Here is a 22,238-nt window from a genome sequence, read left to right on the forward strand (position 1 = left end):
TCAACATTGGGGATTTTTCTATTGTTTATTGTACAGCTTGAATTCTGCTGATGATTATACTGCTGGCTCTCGCTGGATGTATTGTCTTCTATCGTAAGAGAGCTGCAAAATTTAAGCGGGAGAGGACAGATCTTGACAACAGCATAAAGGGTGCCTCACAGAGACAGAGTGAGAATAGGAACAAAAGAGCAGGAAACATGGCTCACATGGATGATTTATGTCCTTGTGAAGAATCTGGTTTGATTCTCCTGCATCAGAGGTTTTTGTTGTTGGCTGTTTGAATGTTAAAAATAATATAAAGTTTTAGATTATGGTAGGATTTATTTATTTATTTTTTTAAAGGGAAAACAAATTATTTTTCTAAATTAAAGACAAAAGCAATGAAAACTGACCTAAAAATAAAAAGTGAAATAAAGGTGTAGGTGTAGAAAAGAAAAGATGGACTAAAAGGTTGGAACTTTAAGTAGTTTGTTGCTCTTGCTGGCAGGCATGTGAGCTGACATGTACAGGTTACATGAGGAAACTGAAGTGTGAGCTGCTGTGTTAATAGGATGCAGTGTGTTCTGCTTAAGGGTGTTAAGATAAGAGGTGGGTTTCTGGAGTGTTGCTGCGGAATCAGATAGACTAGGGAAGGTTCAGAGATATGATGCCTTGCTGACAGGCCCTGCACTTCAGTAGCACAACTTCACGGGGATCTCTATTGTGGCAAGCTGAGAATCTCATCTGCCCAAGATGTCAAAAACTTGACGATTCTACGGTTAAGGAAGACAATAATATATAAGTAAGAATTGTGGAGCAATCATTCTAAGAAAAGAAATGTAACCCTTGTTGAGAGGTAAAATCTTATTCAAGGATTGGTGCCTATCTTCAGTAATCACTAGGTGAGGGGCTTGGTATACCCTGGATAAATCTGTGCACTAGACTGCACCGATTTATTGCAGATTTTCTTAACTTTGGGATTGGTGATTGGCCAATACTTACATGTGAAGCCCATCTTATCCCCCCGTCTTATCCCCCGATCTTATCTGCCTCAGGAAAGGTCTAAAGATCAACCACTGTCCTCTTCTACTATACCGTGAGAGAGGTTTGGCCGATAGACTGACCCACCAGGTCATGTCTGCATGTTTGCAGTTAATAGTCATGCCTCTGTTACCAACTCAGCGACTTTCTTGCTATATTTAGCAACATTCCAGACAAGAAAAATTGGTATCGGCCAAAATTGGAATTGGCAGGTCAGGCTTTTTAAAGACTGGTAATCTGCAATCGGCCAGAAAACTGCTGTTGGTGCACCCCTAGTCATCACCAACAGTAAATCAGAAGGATATTATTATCAATATTATTGTTTGTGACAACTTCATGAAGACATATAGTAAGTAAGAAAAAAGTCAGGCTGGAGAAAGCTGTGTGTCTACTGTGAAACCTTGATCATGACACTGTGGCATACATGTAGCACCAGTGGAATGGGTGATTCATGCTGTGCCAGTGTTGACTCTCTCTTGGTTACCATGGAGAGTAATGCATGTTTTGTGGAGACACATTACTGACGTAAGAGTCAGACTAGTGTGTTAGGTCTTCTGCTGCTTGTTTGTCCAGATGTGAATGGCACTGCTCCTCTGGATCGAAAGGGAAAAAGTTACATGAAAATCCTTTAAAAAAAGAAAGAAATTTCTATTTACTGTACATGTAAATTCAAAACTTGAATACAAGTGTGCATGCCACACTATTCAGATTTTATCTATAAAACATTTGAAAATCATGTATCCTGTCCTTCCAGTAATGCTGCTTGGGGATGATCTGTCACACAGTACCACATAAAATACCTTGAATTTTGAGGTTGTACCATGTCAAAGGATACAAAATAATTTTGCAAGGGGTTGTAGGTACAAACGTATAAAGTCAAAAGTGTTATCAAACATATACTTTAAATTCTTCCTTATACATGATTCTAACTGACTGGACTTTTTTAAATGTCTTTTTACCACAGTGTTCATGTGTGTCTCTTCCCCAATTTCCCACTAGACACTTGGTTATCTCCACGACGTGCTTTCAGAGCATACTTGCCCGTCCTGGCTTATCTATGGAGGAGGCAGATAAGAGTAAAGGGCTGCCAGGCCAGAAAGGACAGAGAAGCTTGGGTTGACAGAGTGTCACAGCAGGAAAACAGAACCCTTAGCCAGCAAGATAGTATGGAATCTGCAAGTGTGCAAGAAGAAAGAACAAGCTCATGTGTGTTTGAGATATCAAAAAAAAGAGAAAAGACTGTGCCAATAATGAGCTTTAACCAGCACGGCAAGACCAGACTACAGATATTCTGCTTGGGTGGGAGTTGTCTTGTTACCTGCACAGAAAACACTAAAAGGGGAAAAAAAATGGAAAAGAAAAGTTGATGATATTTGAAACACTTCATATTGAAACTTTACTGCATGTACTTTTGTTGTAACATACATCATTTGTTGTAGAATCTCATACTGTCTTTGGAATTTGAAAAAAAAAAAACGGGGGCTGCAAGAGTCACAATTTGTGCTAACAGTGCAGCCAGCATTGTCTGAAGTGATTTATTAGTTAATAAGCTAGTTCCTGTATTGTGTTATCAGAGGATGGTGTGACCTTAGCAGTTCTTACTGGGTTACACAGTAATGGATAACTGATAGCTTTTTACTGATTCTCATTTAGGCTGTGTTTAGTGTTGAGTGTAGGACAGTGATATAGAAGAGGTCACTTGGTAAATTTAGACTGTGTGCTTTTTACTTTTTCTACTTTTGTATTACCCATATAGTGACCTGAGGCAGTGAGCTGTTCTGTAAAAGTTTAAAAACCCTTTAGTGAAACCTGCAAAGATGCAGAAATGGCTCAAAAAAGAAGTTAATGTACATTTTATAACAATTCTTTACACCAGAAAAACAGTGGGTCAGATTGTCTTGCAGTGTCCGGTCAGATTTGCTTTACAAAATAATTTGATGTCATGATGCGCCAAATTCAATTCCAACAACAATGTATTCACAAGGCAAGTAACACTAACTGTTTTAATTTCATCATAATTAGAAGTCAGAACTTGTAAAAAAGTAAAAATAAAATAATTGTCTGTATTGCCTGTAATACATTTTTTTGTCATTTTTATCAGTAAGAACACTGTTGATATTTTTGGCTTGGTTGTCCCAGCCTTTTTATGTCGGGGACAAAAAATGCATCCAAAAATTTGCTTTATGATTAACCATAAAAAAATATATATTTAACTTGTTTATATGTTTATTAACACATTCAGTCCCTTTTTAGAATTGATAGGATTGAAACTTACAATTGAAAGAGAAAAAAATCTTACGTAAGTGAGGATGGTTGGTGGCCTCCTAATCATGGTTTCATATTTGTGAATTTATCTGTTCAAGGATTTTTCTGTAGAACATTATTCCAAAGTACTGGCGGAAAACTTACTTATTCATGTACTTTTTCATAGATATTTGAGAGAAAGTTCATCTTGGGAAGCTGATAGACTCACAATAGCACTTGACAAGATAACAGATCTTCAAATGATCTTTCAAAGCCTCATTTTAATGGATCACACCAATAGCTCTTTATCACACTTTTACACTCACTGCATTTGACACATAATTGTACTCCTCTCTGCTGCTTTCTCGTTGCTTCATGAAACCCACCCACTCATTTCCCATTTACTCTTTCAGCATAAACGGCACCTCCAGACAACAACCAAATACGTGGAGCTCATCATTGTTGCTGACAACAGAGAGGTAAGAAGAGGTCACAAACTCCTCACCTTTGTCTCTATCCCACAGGAAACAATCTCTGAGGTCATATGCTAAGCTGCCGCTTCCCACGAGGCGTAGAATGGCACAGCCCTGGCACAGCCTCATTGTCACCTCTGATGTGTCACTTACTCATCCGTTTCCTTCTCCAGGTCCCTCTACATCCTTCTGCATACATCACAGGACTGCTTGACTCACAAATGAGGCCTGATATGCTCTCTGAATAAGCCTAAATCCTTGACTTAACATCTCAAAGAGAGGAAAGTGTTCCCCATTTACACAAGCTTTATAGGTCAACATCACATGATTCAGAGCATCAGAATAAATGCTGTACATAAGAGGAGGTCCCTAAGGTTATCTTTGTTTTGTGAGCAGAGCTAACAAGAGCTCTTTTAGGAGCTGCAGCGACAAGGGCTGCAGAAGATGGAGCTGAATTCAAAGGCCAGGGCAGAGACACGTAGCATTCGGTGGTGAAATGTTCTGCCCTAATTTCTCCCTGTTTTATTCTGTCTGCCTTTGTTGTCCAGTTTCAGAAACAAGGCAAAGACATTGACAAGGTCAAACAGCGGCTGGCTGAGATCGCCAATTATGTGGACAAGGTAACAATTGAAGGAAACGAGTGAGCGCAGCGTAGAAATGTGATTTATTAGAAATCACATCAAGTTGAGTTCAAAGTGTCTGACCTGTGAGCTGAGGCCGATTGGATTGTAATTTTAGCCACAAATTGATATAAAAGCTTTTAATGTTAACATTGCAGTAACTTGTTCAGTTTCATTTTAGTGAAACTGGGCAGATTGGTTGTATACTCTATATATTTTACAGTTTATAAAGAAAAGACGTAAAGCACAGTTTGGGTCTGTAACCTGTCCTCTCTCTGAACTGTCAGTTCTACAGAGCTTTGAACATCCGAGTTGCACTGGTTGGACTGGAGGTATGGAGTGACGTGGACAAGTGTCCCATTACACAGGACCCCTTCACTACTCTGCATGAGTTTCTGGATTGGAGGAAGGTCAAATTACTGCCTCAGAAGCCTCATGATAATGCCCAGCTAATCAGGTAGTGTGTGTAAGAGTAAACCAGGATGTTTCCATCATTCCGCATGTATACCTTTGGTAATTTAAAGCCTAGGATAAAAGTAAAGGGTCAGTTTATGATTGCAATGGTGCTGATCACCCTGTTTTGAAAGGCTTTGATTTGTCATTTTAGGCATTTGAAGAACACCTTTTCTATCTGTTTCAGTGGGGTGTATTTCCAGGGCACTACTATCGGCATGGCACCCATCATGAGCATGTGCACGGCAGAGCAGTCAGGAGGAATTGTCATGGTATGTATATACTACTAAACATTTTATTATCCACCTTCCGTTTCCAGCCCTATGACATTTACCTTGTTTGTGGTCCCCTGTCTATCTGTGTTATTTGAGGGAACAATTCTGCATCTTATCTGTTATTGTGTCAATGCTCTTATTGTGTTAATATGGGGGAAACATTTATTATTGTGTATTTTACGATGATTTTCAAAGGGAGATGATGCATGGTTTTGGTGATAAATCTGCACAAATTGATTATTTGGGAAATATTTGACTTTTTAATGAGGTGCAATAACGGTGTGAACTGGGGCTGCAGTGTGCGCATCCTCAATGAAAACACAGGGGGTATATAGGACGTAAATGATGACCCAATACAATTCTGGAATTCTGTACGGTGTGCTCGAGTCATGCTGCATTAGCACAAATCATGCTGTTATTTTACCCTCAGTGTCTCTGCCTGGGGTTCATGAGGCTGGACGGCCGGTTAATGGCCTGTCCCCAGAATATTCTTCACCTTTATCCTCCCAGATGGTAAAGTTGGGTCCTGGTCATTAAAATAAAACTATACATTCAGGTTCCAGACAAAAGGGATTAACTGCTGACTCTCTTGTTGGACAAATCACTGCCTAGTTCTCTGAGTTGTGTCCCTTTATTTACAGAGTAGGCTACTTTTAAACCCATTTTCTCGACATTAGCTGGAAATCTCATTACTATTCTTTTTGGCAGTTAAATCTGAACCAACCCTTCTTTTACATCTGGAATCTTCACATGCTGACTGTAATTGTTCAGTTGATTTAATTGGTGTGGTGAAATGTGTCTCAGCCTTACTTCATAATGTGCTCCTCTGAGTTCTGCAGTTTCATTTGTTGTGCGTGTGTTTTTTTTTTTTTCTTCTTGTTTCTTTTTTCCAGGATTCTGAGTCAAGGGTTGTTGTTTTTTGTTCTGTCATTTCATTAGTCCAGGCTGCCCAGTTGGATTGTAGTGCTGACAGTTGATTTTAGTTCCTTTCAAAAGCCCCCAGTAGAGCGGCTCGTCGGTGTGTGCTCGACTCGTGCAGCACTGCTAAATAATGCACAGTGTCAGAAGCTTCCAGAGGCAAGGTGCTCTGACACACAGCTCTGCCTTCATGAAAAGCTGATGGCTCCCACACCTGCATTATTCATCCAGCCTTTTTCATGTGTTCATGTTTTACACACCTTGCAGGAAACCTTCAGCAAGCTGTGTATTTTCCCTGTTCGTCTCTGTAACTTCAACGGCTTTAAATTCCAGTTTAGCAAAGAGTTACAATGCTTTGAAAAAATGCTCATTCTTAAAGATTTTTTCAAATAATTTTTTATGTTAACACCACAAGCATATTATATATTCTGTTTATTTGGGATGCACAACATTATATTTAGTATACAAACATGAAGGATATATATTTTTACCAAAATGTTTGCAAGTTTGGCCTGTATTTGTATTTAACCCCCAAAGTGAGAGCTTTATAGAACTACGTTTTGCACCTTCCTCTTTGCAACATAGTTCTAGCTCAGATAGAGATGGAGTCTTCTCACAGATTCTCAATAAGATATACTTTTGAATTTGGACTTGACCATACCAACACACGAGTGTGCTTTGGTATAACCTGCTCCATTGTAGTTCTGGCTGCATGTTATCGTCTAACTGGACGGGTGAAATTGGGTGCCACGCTCTCATCCGTTTTCCCTTAAACGGATTTTCAGATTTTCTATCCCAAGTTATGAAAAACCTTCCCACAGTTTGACGCTGCCATCACAGTACGCCACAGAAGGAATGGTCTTCATGATGATGCACAGAAGAACTCTGCATGTACACTTTCTTTAGTAGAACAAGACCAGTTGATATTTTTCAGTTTTTATTTTTAAGATGAAGATGAGGAGCTCAACCACATATAGAAATAAAGCCTATAAAGTTGTCAACCCAGACCAGCCTGCTGTGGTCATGAAGGTGTTTGTTCATTGACGTTCTCTAATTAACCTCAGAGCAGCTGGACTTATACTAAGATCAAAATACAAACAGATAGGCTCTATTTACTAACTAGGTCACTTTAAAAGCTACTTGGATTTTATTTAGTGGTATCAGAAAAGGGGCACTAAATATAAATATTAATACCGATTTCTATTCTTTAGGGAAAAAAAGCATTCTTTTCCTTCAACTTATTTTTTATGCACTCCTTTGTGTTGGTAAGTCATACAAGCTCTGCCAAAAAAAAAAAAGCATTAAGGTTTGTGGTTGTAATGTGAATAAATGGAATAATGTACTGACGCTATATCTGTAGTTTTCTGTGTTTCTGTCAGTTTTCTTTTTTTTTCTCTCTCTTCAGTTGCAATTTTTTCTCATAGGAAACCTTTATTTGCTAACATCTACCAGCACAGCTGTCTCTGTCAGAATATGTTGAGCAAGCTGAAAGTGACAGCTCACAGTCTGCCTACATCTGCTTCTTTTTTTTTTCAGCAACACATTATAGAGAAACGCTTTGCTAAACACAGATCTGGTTGTTTAATTCTGACAATATCCAATTAAACTGTACTTGCCTCGAGTTATTATTTCTTCAGCAAATCCTATAGAGAGGAACAATTGGGTTTGCATTGAATATTTTGTTATGTTATCAAAATAAAGTATTGTCTCTGCTTCGATACTGCAATCTAAACAAATTTAATTATTGAATTAGCCTCGAGCTTTAAAAGAGGTCAGACTCTTACAAAAAAATAAATAAATAAATTGGTGGAGGAAAAAAAGAAAAAAGTTAAAGTTCTTTGATCAATTTTTAGGATCATTCGGACAATCCTCTGGGTGCTGCAGTCACTTTGGCCCATGAACTTGGACACAACTTTGGAATGAATCACGACACACCAGAAAGGGGATGTGGATGCAGAGTGACAGTGGATCGTGGTGGCTGCATTATGACTCCTTCCACTGGGTAAGACGCGTTATTTCCCTCTACAACTTTTCAATTAAATCTACCAGATGGATGGCTCCATATTCCTTAAAGCAGTCTCCAAAAACATAACAAGTATATCATCACTTCATGAAATTTAAATAATTCAGCAATGCAGTTCTTTCTCAAAAGCTCCAGATTGTGATCTTAGCTAAATATCATTACACATGCACTCCTTTCGTAACTTAATGTCTGTAGAGTAACAAACAAATGAAACTATTTAACTGTTGGATCACTGAGTTTTGTGCAAATTCAACAGCTGCAACATTTTTTAATTCAAATGTGGTCTTAATGCCAGAAGAGCATTTTGACTTTTGTATATCAAATAACCTCTATAAGATCTTAGCTCTATCCAGCTCAGAATTGATCAGTCTAAATATTTTAGATGTTGAGCTAGATATGATCAAACGGTTGTCCAGACTACTTAGAAACAGCAGAACTGTTCTGTAAACACACCAAATAGCTCATTTTACTCTGTGAAGAATTTGTAATCAGTGTGGTATGATCTGGTTCCAGATCTGTTACTGTAATGTTTAAACTTTCTTAATTATCATCATGTTTCTAGGTAAACTCTTTAGACAGAGGCTTCTTTAATTCTGTTTTAACTCTGCTTACAATCACTCTTAGGAGGAGTTCTTATGCACCACCTTTTTCCACGCAACAGAAATGCATGGAATATTTCCTTTCTTTTCTCAAAATAAAAGTGTGTAACATAGAAATAGGCTGTCAGTCTTAAAGCTGTCACCTTTTCATGGGTTCTTAATAATTTTAAAAACCTCCTTGACCAGACAAAGTTACATACTGATAGCGATTGCACAGCATTTGCTGCAAAATATTATAGCATTCTAACATAAAAGCCATACTACTTATGCATTCAAAAAGTCTAACATCCTGCAGTTGGCTTTGTGGAAGCTTGGGGATGCTTTAGGTGGAAACATTGGCGTCTGCTGGTGTGTGGGATCCACAGACTGAAAACGTCTCTCCATATTTTATTTGGACAAGACCCATGAAAAACACAGTAACACCATTCTGAATTATAGACTTGGGGGAAAAAAACACAATAATATGAGGTGTTCAGATTTACATGTAACCCTGACTGAGGGCGTTTCTGGACAAGGACATTGCCAAAAATGGCAACACGTCAAACGCAGCAAAACAAAGAGCGTAAAAAAATGTTTGCTGTAGTGTAAATAAAATGGTTTTGTCTTTCAGTAGTTCCTCTAGTCTGTCTGTTTCAATGGCTCTCAAATTTTCACAGACAGTTAGAGTGAAGCTATTCTTTGATATTCATGCAACATTAATGTTTGAAAAATCTCCCTGCAGCTTCAGATAAATAGTTAACTATGTCTGAAAACATAGCCCTTAAACGATCTGGATCACAGGTCATACTTAACACTAATATATCTCACAAAATTTTAGAAAAATCAAGGCTTTATTTTAACAAACTTGTAATACAATTTTTTATTTTGTTTCATCTTGTATTGTTCAACATCATGTACTTGTTTAATCACATGCTTTGTCTGAGGCAGTGCTGCTTTCATATGGTTCGACCTATACACATTCAAGTTACCAACTGTGCTTTCTATTTGTATTCAATCGCTGGAATTTCTAAATCCATTCAGAACAAAGAAAGAGAACGCTCACAGGAGGTCCTCAGCTAGCTCCGAGTTCAGTATCTAATAAGGCAGCTGCGCAAATAAACTCAGACAAAGTTGCAGGAATAAACAATTTAATAAACCTCTGACTGTGTCATGTTATGCTAAAGGTTCACACAGTACTGAGCAAGCCTTATTCCATAGTAACAATATAAATATGCATCAGAGCACCACAACAAATCCAACTAGATGCTACACTGCTATACTTGAGTGTAAATACATCCAACATTCAGGTTTTTACATCTGATACAAATCAAAACCAGCTTGTGTTGTGTCATCTCTGAGACAGGCTCCTCTGCATTCAGTCTTCAATCATTCTGTAATCTAAGTTTAAACACACAAACTGTGCCTTGCAAATGTTTTGAAGTTTTTCACATTTTGCCAAGTTAATTGGCAAACTCTAACGCAATTTTGGTTTGTCTTTTTATGTGATTAATTAAAGTGCCACATAATTTTGAATTGGAAGGGAAAAGGTAAAAAAATACATCTTAAAAGTGTGGTGTGTGTTTGCATTCATCATCATACGGGCAGGTCTTATGGGGTATGTTAATGTCCAGCTTCATACATCTTGAGAGGACATTTTTTTACTATTCTGCAGCATAGCTTAAGCTCAGTCAGACTGGATGGAGAGTGTTTATAAACATCAATTTCAAGTCTTGATAGAGATTCTCTGTTAGTTTTACAGCTTGACCTTAACCAAACATTCAGTTTGGGTCTCATTTGACCAGAGCACTAGCTTCTACATGTTTGCTGTGTCTCCTACGTACATGTCTTGTGGGAAAGTGCAAACTGGATTTCACAATTGCTTTTTTTTTTTGCAACTACTCCATAGAGGCCAAATTTGTAGAGTGCACAACTAATAGATGTCCTATCAACCATTTCTCCAACCTGAGCTTTGAGTCTCTCAAACTCCTCCATTGTTACTTGCTACTCTACCCACCTCTGTCCTGTTGTGGTCTATGAAATGAGATCTTAAGTCTAGTTTCTTTTGTAACTGAAGTGGGATTTTAGAGTGAATTGGTAGGGTCAGGTGGTGGACAGTAAAGTTGTTGCTTTCCCCACTTCTTTCCATACTTCCAGTAAGGCTTGCCTCCATTACCTCTAACCAAAAACAGACTTGTGGTTCTTATCCTTTGAGATTATATCTCCTAAAAGCCTGAAACATATTCATACACACAGAGCCAATAAACACGTTATGGTCCTCTCCATGGACACAGAACACAAATATGTGCAAGGGCATACACACAAAAAGTGTCTCGTTTATAAAACTAAAACAGAATCTCTGTATTCCGTCGTGCTTTGTTCATTTTTCTTTTTTTTCCACTACACCGGCTCATTTCTCCTCCAGGCATTGAATCATGTTTACAGTTACTTTGACTCATTCTTTAATAAGAAGGCACACTGGATAGATGGGACTGCCTGATAAGAACAGACAATACCCCCCCAAGTTAAGGATCTGCAAACTCAAATAATGTGATATGAAGCAATAGAGTTGCAAGGTATGAAATATTTATCTTTTTGTTTTATCACAGTCATATTAATATTTAGTAGTATTTTCCATTAACCCAACAATTTTATGACTTAAAAACAATTTTTTTGGGTCATATAATTGTTTCTGCATTTTAAAAAAAATCTGCCCTGCTGTAGTTTGTGATATCACATTCACTCGCTCATTTGAAGCAGCACAGTGTTTTTAAAGCTGTTTTTTAAATGTCAAAAGCATAGTACAGAAAAATAAGGTCATATTAAGTTTTTCACTATTTTTATTTTTACTTATAATGACCAACTGGATCCAAACAGACAGTCCTGTCTGGTAAATTTGTGTTTGTCGCAGTTATACTTGGCTTCAGGGGCAGTTTAACCTCTGACAAAATGTGTCGTTAGTGTTGCCATCTACAGAAAGAAGAAAATACTTTTATGTTGGTTTTGTTGTATTTTAACATCATATGTGATGACATTTCAGTTTTCAGTTTTGCTTTTATTATTATTTCGACTTTAAACACACATAGATTCGACATTGTTAATATCTGCACAAACTAGGCAGAAATTAACAATAATAATGAGTACTTAATAATACCATTAATGATAACATTTTGAGTACACAGTCCCGTCGTAAAGTTTACAGAGATTATCGTGAAAAATCCAAATTACACATCCAGGCCTAAATGTGTTCACTAAAGTTTGGATAAATGTCTTTTGGGAAGTTTGGAGAGAAACCACACACACTTAACACATTAACAGGACTGTATAATTCTGGCCAGATATTTGGCAACACTAATCATGGAAGTAACCATCCTCCCTCATTTACAATCAGAAACAAACTTCTTAGTTTACAAAAAAATTACTTTAAATTTAAATGTGCACAGTTTGTAAATAGCTGTATGCAAATGTGTGTTTTACTTTTAATAAATTTCCCCCTAATTGTACAGACCATATGACACGTCAAAAATAGGAAACATTTTTTAAATAATTTATTATCTCAATTTTTAAGTCTCACCAACCACTGTTTGTCTGTTTACTGAATAGTATATGCACTTAATGCTAGACTCAAGAACTTTTCTTCTCCAGTTTATTTGTTTTTTCACTCAGCCTTTTCTTTAAAGGCATGAGGAGCCAGATTATTTAGAGATACCTCCTTATGGAGGGAGTAAGTGATTGTCTGCTGGAAAACCGTAAACAGTCTTCTCATAATTGTAAAAGCCACATTGCCCATAACTATCCATCACTTTTTATGACATTCTAACTGATTGAGAGGTGTTGATATGCATACAGATTAATAAACATATATACTCACATGGAAAGCATTAAATGGTTGTTTTCAAAACTCACTGAAGCAGTCTTATATTTATTCATTCACCTTGGAAGAGTTAAAATGCATGATTAAGAGCTAAATGCTAATATGTAGACTTGTAACCTGAACTGTATATTTAAATTAACTCTGACCTTATGAGAATAAAAAGATAACTAATATTTTCCCTTGTAGCTTTAGAAAATGGCTTGTCAGAGGTTCCATCTAAAATACCATCCATGTCTTTAGAAATTAGCTGTGGGCTGCAAGATCTCCAAAAGCCTTTAGGTCTCCTGTATTAATGCAGCATGGGACAGATCAAAAGCAGGTAATGTTAAGTGGAAATGATTCCTTATCATAGACCTCACACAGATCTATCGAAGTCTTGGCTCTCTGTTGCTGCTTATCCACAGAGATTTCTTTGTGCTGTTGCTCCTCTGAAGCTTAAAGGCCAACTGTCAAACACAAGCTCTAGGTTAAAGGTTGAAAAATGACTTCAGACGACTAGAGGAAAATCTTAGCACTATATAAAGATGGAGAAGGACGAAGTGGAAAATAACGCGAGACTGTCAGACAGAGCAAAGAAGACACCTAAGACTCCGGGCAAAGGTGACGACAACTCAGCTATAATTGACAACAACCCTGTAAAAAAAAGAAAAAGCTGACATCATTCTTCATCGACTCTGCAGGTGGTAGTCCAGAGTGTTGTCAGCGACCAAAGAGTTCCAGATGTGCCAGTCTTAGCTGGCACTGAATGTCTGCTGGTGCCCCTTAGGTCTACAGCTGCTAAATGCCATCCAGTGTTATTAGACTCTTCCTTTGCCTTTTCTCAGCCATTATTAATCTACTTTCCAAACACCAGCTTTACTTTTTCTGCTCATAAACAACAGCTGGTTTGCTAACTTCTTGTGTACTTCAGAGCTACTAAAAACAGGGTTGGAGGGGAAAGCAACAATGTTAGTGTCATTGCATGTGCTTGTAATTGAAGACTTGGGGCTGAGTTCATGGAAATTGAATGACTACAGCAAAAATTCAGGGGCGGGTTGCAGCCTAACCTAGCAGTTTTGCCTTTGGTTTTCGGGGCAAAGAGGAAATCAACAGGGGTTTCTCAGGAAGCGGCCTTGCATTGTGACAGCTGTTTTTCCTGAGAGGAGATGAGAGGAAAAGAGAGCACACATTATTGTTTTTGTTAGAAATGTGTTCATTACCATCCAATTTAGCAATTACAAATCCTCCTGTGATCTTTCGCTTTAATCCAGAACTTTTGAAGATGTGCTTTGAGGGTAGCTGACATTCACCCCAGCGCTAGCTTCTGTCAGCGAGGGATGGGCTGGAAAGGAGGGGTGGGAAGGGGGAGGTGTTGTGATGGTCAGCAGTTGATGTAAGCCGGCTTGGCACATCAAAGCCATGTCAGGAGTGAGGTTGTGTCGGAACATTCACGGTGTAGTCATGACATATTTAAAACGATGCTTGATGTGAAAAACCCAACAGAGAAAAACACAGTTTGAAAGGGTTGTTATAATTGAGCAACACATAGGTGTCTCCTTCTTCTTGTACATCCAAAAAAACTCAAAATGGAGGTTTTAACAACTCGTGTACCTGCACATGCAGCGTATCTCAGTGTAAGCTCATCGCTAACACAACAGAGTGATTTAAACAAACTAAATTTTACTTAATAGATCACTAATTCGACATGCCACAGAGCTAAATACATTAAAACTGTCTTGCTTTGCATATTTACTACCGATTAGGTTGTAAATATGCAATCTAATGTGGGAATACACATTGCCTTGCGAAGATCTGAAGGTACACCTGGAATATTTCCGCATTTAGACTATGCATCTTGTTGGGATTTTTACATTGATCATCCAGCTAACTAAACCGAAAGGCTGGCCAAAGATTGCATTAATCCAAGGAGCTATCAAGCGACCAGTGGTAACTCTGGAGGAGCTGAGAGCCACAACTCAGGTGGGAGAATCTGTTAACAGGCTGACAAGATATAAATAGTTTATGCAAAAAATACCATTGAAAAATGGAAACAAATGCTTTTCAGCTATAATGGAAAGTCTTTGATTGTTTTAATGAAAATAAAAACTATTCCTATGATTATTAGGGAAGCCATAAGTAATTTTAAACGCATAATTAAAAATGTAAAATGTAGATAAAACACCTTCTGAATTAGAAATAAACTTTTGGTTGAATAAAAATAACTGAATTCATATCTGCCAGGCCTATGAATAATTTTGGACTTTACTTTCTAGAAATGCAGTTCTCCTGGAGGAGTAGAAGTCTTCTTCAAATTTGTTTAAATACAGACTGCTATGGGAGATCTTTCTTGCATACAGCCATCCACATCCACAATAACTCCTTAATTAAATGAGTTACAACAACATTTAATTTCCCTTTGGGATCATTAAAGCATCTTTTGAATTGAACTGAATTGAATTGAACTGTATGGAAGATTTAAAATGGTCTACTGTGATTCTGCGGAATTTCCCAAAAGCCCCAGTGATCTACGAAAAGGATAAAAGAGAAAATAAATCTACCGTTTGCGTTTTCAAGCCCAAACACTTAAGTGGTTGGCAGATGTAGAAGCAGTGCAGAGGTATGATTGATAAGATACTTCACAATGTACCTTTCAAAAATTCAAGGGCTCTTTATATAACTCGATGGAAGAGTTGACCTGAATTACCCACTTGCTGTCACTTATCTGTGTGCACAGCTGTAAATGGGAAGATTACCTGCAGATTCCTCTATAATATTCAGCCTATTTCTGAGTTTTTTTAGCGTCGTCGGAGCAGTTGAAAATCTCATCGACTGCCATGCGGAAAATGATACACCACGCATGCTTTGCTTACATGTTTTAAACACAGACTTTCTACAAAGGCACTATATGATCAGAACTCAAGAAAGCGTCAAGCAGTGTTTAGCCGAGATTTTGACAGACAGAGCCTTCGGTTGTGTTCTTTCCTCACTGTCTCTGTATGCTCCAAAAAGCAACATTAAATACAACAACCATCCCAGTTTTCTCATGTTTCTGTGTGCCAAAAGCCCAGCAAAAGAAGGTTGGGTTTTTATGATTCGCTGTCTCGTAAGATTTGTATAATCATATCTCCGACTCTCCGTGGGGAGAGTAGTCCTGTGCCGCTTGCATGCTGATGGAGCTTCAGAGAGGTTTCTGAGCCCTGGTGGTTAATTGATTTTGTGATTAGCGGTAATTGTCGCTGATTACATCAGACTGAAGAGGCCCCTTAAGGGGGAAATGAGGGTGGGGGGACTTGAGTCATCTTCTTCTTCACGCTGTGTGTCTTTCACGTAGCATTTCTGTCACTCACAGGTATCCATTCCCAACCGTGTTCAGCAGCTGCAGCAAGAAGGACCTGATGGCAAGTTTTGAGAAGGGAGTGGGGATGTGCCTGTTCAACATGCCGGAGCTCAAAGTGCTCTACGGTGGGCAGAAATGCGGCAATGGCTACGTGGAGGAGGGAGAGGAGTGCGACTGCGGGGAGGTGGAGGTGAGGGTCAATAAACAGAATTTGCATCTCCACCGTGCTCTCGTGAATCACTTTTAATTGCTTTACACACTTTCAAAAAGATACATCAGAGGGTGGTTAAAACTGCGACAGAAAGCAGCAAAAGCCAACTCTCTTTTAGTAATACAAACATTCTCTGGAAGATGAGGTTAAAAATATGAGTAGGAATTTATTCAGTCTGTGCAACAACTGAGAGAAACTACAGCTAACAGCTTCACCCTGTAAACTAATAAATTATTGAAGTGGATCTACGTTGGCATGCACATATGTAACATATGGTGACAAGTGTTGCTAAATGTTGCAGCTGTATGAAACAAAATAAAAACTCATACAATTGAAAGCAATTATCTTGATATTAAGCCTCTCTCTTCAATGATTCCTTCACTTTTTGCAGAACCCCAACTCCTCCTTTCGTCCACAATAAAATGCTGACACTTTTGTGCTTTCCAGCTCTCAAAATGTTCATTAATTTGAAAGTTGCACTTTTGCCTATTCAGAAATACATCTTGCCATGCGAGAATCAAAGCTATTTTTAAATAAATACTGTGTTGTGAAAACGTATTTGCCCACCACAGCTTCTTATGTTTTTACTTTTGTCACAGTTAAATGTTTCCAGTTATTAGACACATGAATATACAAAGGGGTTCTATTCAAATCAACCTGAATGTCCCTGAACTTAATCAAGAAGTACTTTTCCACTTGTTTGGACAGCTGAGGAAATAACTAACCTCTGTGTCGGGCCAAACACTCCCTTCTTCCTGTTAGCTCACTTGTCTTCCTGCTCTCTTGGCCGTGTACCTTTACACATGATCTGCAGCCTGTGATTTGGGACCTGTGGACTATAAAATCTTAAAAAAAGCAGCACATCAGATCAGAAACAACCACATTGCCATCTGTTTGGAAAAGCTTACAAGGTCCTTTCTAGACTTCAAGACTTTAATGAACCACAATGACATTCATTATCCACACATGGAGAAAACATGGAGCAGCGGGCAGCAGGAAGAATGACACTGGGCTAAAATGGCATAACCAAAAGGGAACCCCAAGGTCCATCTCTATGTTTCTCATGATTTTTGGAAAAATATCATGTGGACTGATGACAAACGATTTACTGCATCTGGTGTAAAACTAACTCAATGCCTCAGGAAATAAGCATACCAGTTATCAAAACATGGCAGAGGCAGTGTAGTGGTTTGGAGCTGCTTTTCTGATTAAGGACCTGGATGACTTGCTGTAGTTAATGGAACCATGAATTCTACTCACTGCCGGAAAATCATGGAGAAAAATATCAGGTCTTTGTTGATAATCTTAAGATGAAGAGATTTTGGGTTGTTGAGCAGAACAGTGATGTAAAACACACCTGAACTTCCACTTCTAAGTGGCTCAACAACAACAAAAAAGCAAAATAAAGGTTTAAGAGTGACCTTGTCAAAGTTTGGGATTAAATTCGGTTGATCTTTTGTGTCATAACAAAAGCAAACCTTAAATTCTTTACAGGAATGTAAAAGAGTAATATTTAGCTATTGCAACTAGTAAGAGTGACACAAGCAGCTATCAGGTTTAAAGGGCTCGTTTTCACATAGACACATGTTTAGTTTGATCTTTTTTTCCTTTCGTAGAACAATTAACAACTTTTTGTATTTGTTCAAGTTATCTTTGCGTTATACTAAAATCTCTTTAGTGGTCTGTGAAATATAGGCATGAAAAAAGTAACAAAAAACAAATGTATGAAGAGGCAAGTACTATTGAGAACACAAAATTGCAAACACATTCTTTAGAAGACTGGGTTAAAGATATGAATGGAAAGTTATTAAGTGTTATTTATTGAAAGTTATTTATTGTTTAAGTGGACCTAGTTTGGCATACCTGAAGCAACAGTAGCGAATATTGCTAACTGTTGCAGGAAGCAAACAGAGGTACTGTAATACAATTAGCGCAGACAGGCACATAAAGAAAACATTTATTCAAATTTGAAAGGATGATTTGAATTATATAACAGCCTAATGAGAGACAACCTCGTTGTTGTTTGAGGTCTGTTTATAACTTTGCTTTTCTGGGCTGTTCATGCTTCAGCCAGCGTTGAGCTGAAAGTGTCCTTGTCCTTCAAAACAAAGAACAACCAAAACACAGCCGTCTTGAGCCAGCAGCAATAATCAAACTCTCTGTAGAGCTGAGCAGTGTTGTGCCAAAACCAGGCCAGATCCAATGACTCAGACAGCACCTCTCTTCACAAATAAAAAGCCTCATTACAAGTCCTTGGTTCTTTTCCTCTCAATCACAAACTACTTCTTTTCTGCCAGACTCCTCTGCCTCTTCTGGCCTCTGGGACCCTGGGAACGGCCCCCTTTTTATGGTTTGTTCAGCCTGAAAGGAGTTCTGGAAGGACCATCATGTCAGCATTGTCCTCTGCCAGCTCTATCCATCTAGTTCCTTCTGACTCTTTCAGCACTTACAGTATGATAGCAAGAGGGAAAGAGCTGGTCCTCGCTCAAAATTATTTCTACTTATGCCAAATTTTTGATTTATAGCTATATTTACTGACTAATAATGTTCCTTTGACTGGAAATGACAAACACATGTCACACAGGGATTCGATGTCTCATTACTATAATTCCAATGAGTTCAAAATTTTCTGAGTGGTTTCCTTTTTATTTGAAAAACATAACCTTTTCAACATTTCTAAATAATGTGTGAATGGTCGAGGTTTGATCCAAGTCATACAGTTTAAATGACAAATATTTCTAAATTAGAAAAAAAAGTTTAAAAACTTGCTGTTTTTGGCATTTAGCAAATAGAAAGGATTTTGATCATTTTAACTAACCTAAAACAGTAGAAGTTTGGTCTGGTTTCATTTCAAATGATGGGAATTTGTTTTGTGTCTTTTGATGCAGTGTATGTAAATATCTGGTTTCAACTGGAGTTATTTGAACCCTTTCAGCCTGAGATGGACAGACATCAGGGCAACAAGTAACTCTTTTTATGCAATAGCTCATTATAGATTTTATATTGTTCAACCCAATCCATAAATTTGTACATTCAAGTTTGTAAGAAGGTGATTTGTTTCCTCATTAAAATCCAGGTAGGAGCATTTTTATTGTAAAAGTGTTGAATAAAAATGTACGCCACATTTTTCAGATTTTTATTTGTAAAAAAAGAAAATAATAATCTAAAGTTATGCCTGATTTTTCCTCCGCTTCAACTCTTTTATCCGCCACATAAAATCCTATTAATGAACAGAAGTTTGAGGTTTTAATGAGACAAAATGGAAAAATGTTTAAGGAGCATGAATAGTTTTGCAGTAATTAAGTGAATTCTGTCTGCATTGTGAGACGGTGAGTTGCTGATTGCTCCAGCGTATGGGTCACAACAACATCTAACTTGGAACAGATGTTTCTCCTCAGAACATTGGAAAATGTTACATGACAGGGGGTATGATATAGATACGCTCTATCTCTCTTTGCACCGCAGAAAGGAATGTGTTCATGTGTTATCTTTATTAATTATTTTTTCTGTCAAAAATAAATGAACTGCTGTGTGTTTCACATGCAAGCAGGGCATTTTTAAAATGCTATCTGTGGAAAATATGCTGCAGCTTGAAGAACTCCTTTACGTCTTGAGCGTGACTTACACCACCTTGCATAGAGGATGAATTGTAAAGAAATGTTCTTGAGTCTCTTAAAGTTTTAGAAGTAGTAATAATTTATTTAACATTAGTGTTGCTCTAGTGAATAATATATCATTCTTTTGTGTTTTGATGGATTTTCTGCATACCTTTTTCTACCGTTGATTTTGATTTTTTCCCCCCCCCTCTTGTAAAAGACTTTAAAAGTAGTAGGAAGTAAAGACTGAGGTATTAAACCAGATATTTCTGTTTCCTATTCTCTGCCCATTTAATTTTTATTGCCGCATCAATACTTACCTGCGTTTCCCTAATTTTTCATCATGTTTCATTTGGTTTAAAGGAATGCATGAATCCCTGCTGCAATGCTACTACCTGCACTCTGAAAGGCGATGCTGTCTGTGCACATGGGCACTGTTGCCAGGACTGTCAGGTAATTTGTGTTTCTGACAAACGGCATTCTGCAAAAACATAAAACTAAATATATTTAATAAAATTTAGTTAACCATAATCAGGAGCTCATTACTTTGTTTGAGCTGTGTGTCTTTGTCTCGCTTGTTTTCTACCTCTGAGTACAGCTGAAGCCAGCAGGAACTCCATGCCGTGAACCCAGTAACTCCTGTGATCTGCCTGAGTTCTGCACAGGCGGCAGTCCCCACTGCCCTGCCAACGTCTACCTGCACGACGGCCACTCCTGCCTCAACGTTGATGGCTACTGTTACAACGGCATTTGCCAGACCCATGAGCAGCAGTGTATCACGCTGTGGGGCCAAGGTATGTGTGCATAGGATGGTGGAAGGCCTCCTTACTGGCCCAGTTTGACTGTTAAAAGCTCAAAAATTGATACGAGCTCTCAAAGGTTTTTTTTTATTGTGTCTGTCAGGAGCCAAGCCAGCTCCAGGGATCTGCTTTGAAAGGGTCAACTCAGCAGGGGACCCGTATGGCAACTGTGGCAAGGATTCAAAGGGTTCCTTTGCAAAATGTGAAGCACGGTGAGAGCTGATGTTCCTGTAGAAATCAAAGCACACCTTTAGTTTTGATATTCAGAATGATCTAACACTGCACCAAATAATTTGCTCTACACATGGGGAAACAGATCTTTTGAATCTCACAGACTAGAATTTAATCTGCCAAACGTTCGCTAAACCCAAACATCTCAATATCTTTATTTCTCAGTTTTCCAACTTCTTAGAGAAGCTCTTGAAATATTGGTGATTTTAGAAAAAAAAGCTTGATTTTCTGACTGACGGTATGAATTTAATGCTACCAGTTCCACCTCAATGGCAGTAACATGTTAAAAAATATCCCAAAGGCAATCAGTAATAGAGCCTTTACAGTGGAACTGTTGTGTTTTACAAGCCTTTGACACTACTGAGCACGGATTGCTGATGAAACCTTATGGTGGATATGGTAATGGAGGTATGTTATTAGATTTATTACCTTACTAAAAGATTCAATTTTTGGGGGGATTGAAATAATATAGGCTCTGATCTACAGATTCTGTGTTATCCCCCAAGCTTTTTATACTATCAAATACTCTAATACATTTTATATTACATTTATACCATTCATAAAATTATTGCAAAATAAAATTTGTAATATTTAGTTTTATTCAAATAAAAATAAGATCAACTATAATGAATTATAGTCAAATTAAAACTGTATGTAATCAGGCTTTTATGAGTTAAAATCCTTTTAACATTGTTAATGAGTATCTGCACAATTTAACATATCTAAATGCAGTTTGTAGTTTATTGAACAAAAAACAAAAAAAACATCCAAATAGTTTTAGAGCAAGAATATGTTGTACATGTGACACTACTGAGGATCATTAACTCAGGTGGATAAATCCAAATGCACGTCATGCTTTTTAGATTTTTATTTGTAAAAAGATTTATAAAATCATTTAAAATGTTACTTCTACTTCAGGTTTATGCACTATTTTGCTCTGATGTGTCACATAAATTTATGATAAAATACATCCCATGTGAAGAAAATGCAAAAACAAAAAAAGGTTTTACTTGACTAGCCATAGTAGAAAGAGAACAAATGACTCTCTTGAATTTAAACTGGGATAAACAAAGATGTTTGTTTCTGTTTCTTGACTATTTTTATTTTGTCTTTTGATTGCCATGCATGCAGCGATGCAAAATGTGGAAAAATCCAGTGTCAAGGGGGAGCAAACCGGCCAGTTATCGGCACAAACGCTGTTTCCATCGAAACAAATATACCCCTGCAGGAAGGTGGAAGGATATTGTGCCGAGGTACGCACGTCTATTTGGGTGATGACATGCCTGATCCAGGCCTGGTCCTAACGGGGACGAAGTGCGGAGACGAAATGGTGAGTTCATATCACGTCACATCCAATACAGTCTGCTAAGATACACATGCCACTCTGCAGTGCGTGGTGGTGAAATTTAAGGTAGTTCATCCAGTAATTTTGAGAACAAACACTTCTTACCAATTGGTAATAAGAAGTGAGTGGATGCAGTTTAACTGAAAATACAAAAAAAATTATGAAAGTATGAAATTAGGAAAATTATGAAAGTCCCATGTGTCAGAGGAAATGTATTACAGAAAAAAGATTCCTACAATGCTGCTTCCATTCACTTTTGGTTTA

At 37.8% G+C, this 22,238-nt stretch overlaps 1 protein-coding gene across 4 annotated transcripts in view; it reads left to right on the forward strand.

The window, feature by feature from the left end:
• The window catches only part of adam12a (ADAM metallopeptidase domain 12a), a 103,503-nt gene that overhangs the window by 68,894 nt on the left and 12,371 nt on the right, over positions 1–22,238 (forward strand). For all 4 annotated transcript variants that reach the window (XM_028029508.1, XM_028029510.1, XM_028029512.1 and 1 more), the window contains 10 exons: positions 3,678–3,743; positions 4,286–4,357; positions 4,645–4,814; positions 4,998–5,082; positions 7,857–8,005; positions 15,804–15,981; positions 19,962–20,051; positions 20,197–20,392; positions 20,502–20,610; positions 21,761–21,959. In XM_028029508.1, the coding sequence (XP_027885309.1) occupies positions 3,678–3,743; positions 4,286–4,357; positions 4,645–4,814; positions 4,998–5,082; positions 7,857–8,005; positions 15,804–15,981; positions 19,962–20,051; positions 20,197–20,392; positions 20,502–20,610; positions 21,761–21,959 (1,314 nt within the window). The remainder of the gene's footprint in view (positions 1–3,677; positions 3,744–4,285; positions 4,358–4,644; positions 4,815–4,997; positions 5,083–7,856; positions 8,006–15,803; positions 15,982–19,961; positions 20,052–20,196; positions 20,393–20,501; positions 20,611–21,760; positions 21,960–22,238) is intronic.

Source organism: Xiphophorus couchianus, chromosome 10 (assembly GCF_001444195.1).
Source record: "Xiphophorus couchianus chromosome 10, X_couchianus-1.0, whole genome shotgun sequence".
Lineage (NCBI taxonomy): Eukaryota > Metazoa > Chordata > Actinopteri > Cyprinodontiformes > Poeciliidae > Xiphophorus > Xiphophorus couchianus.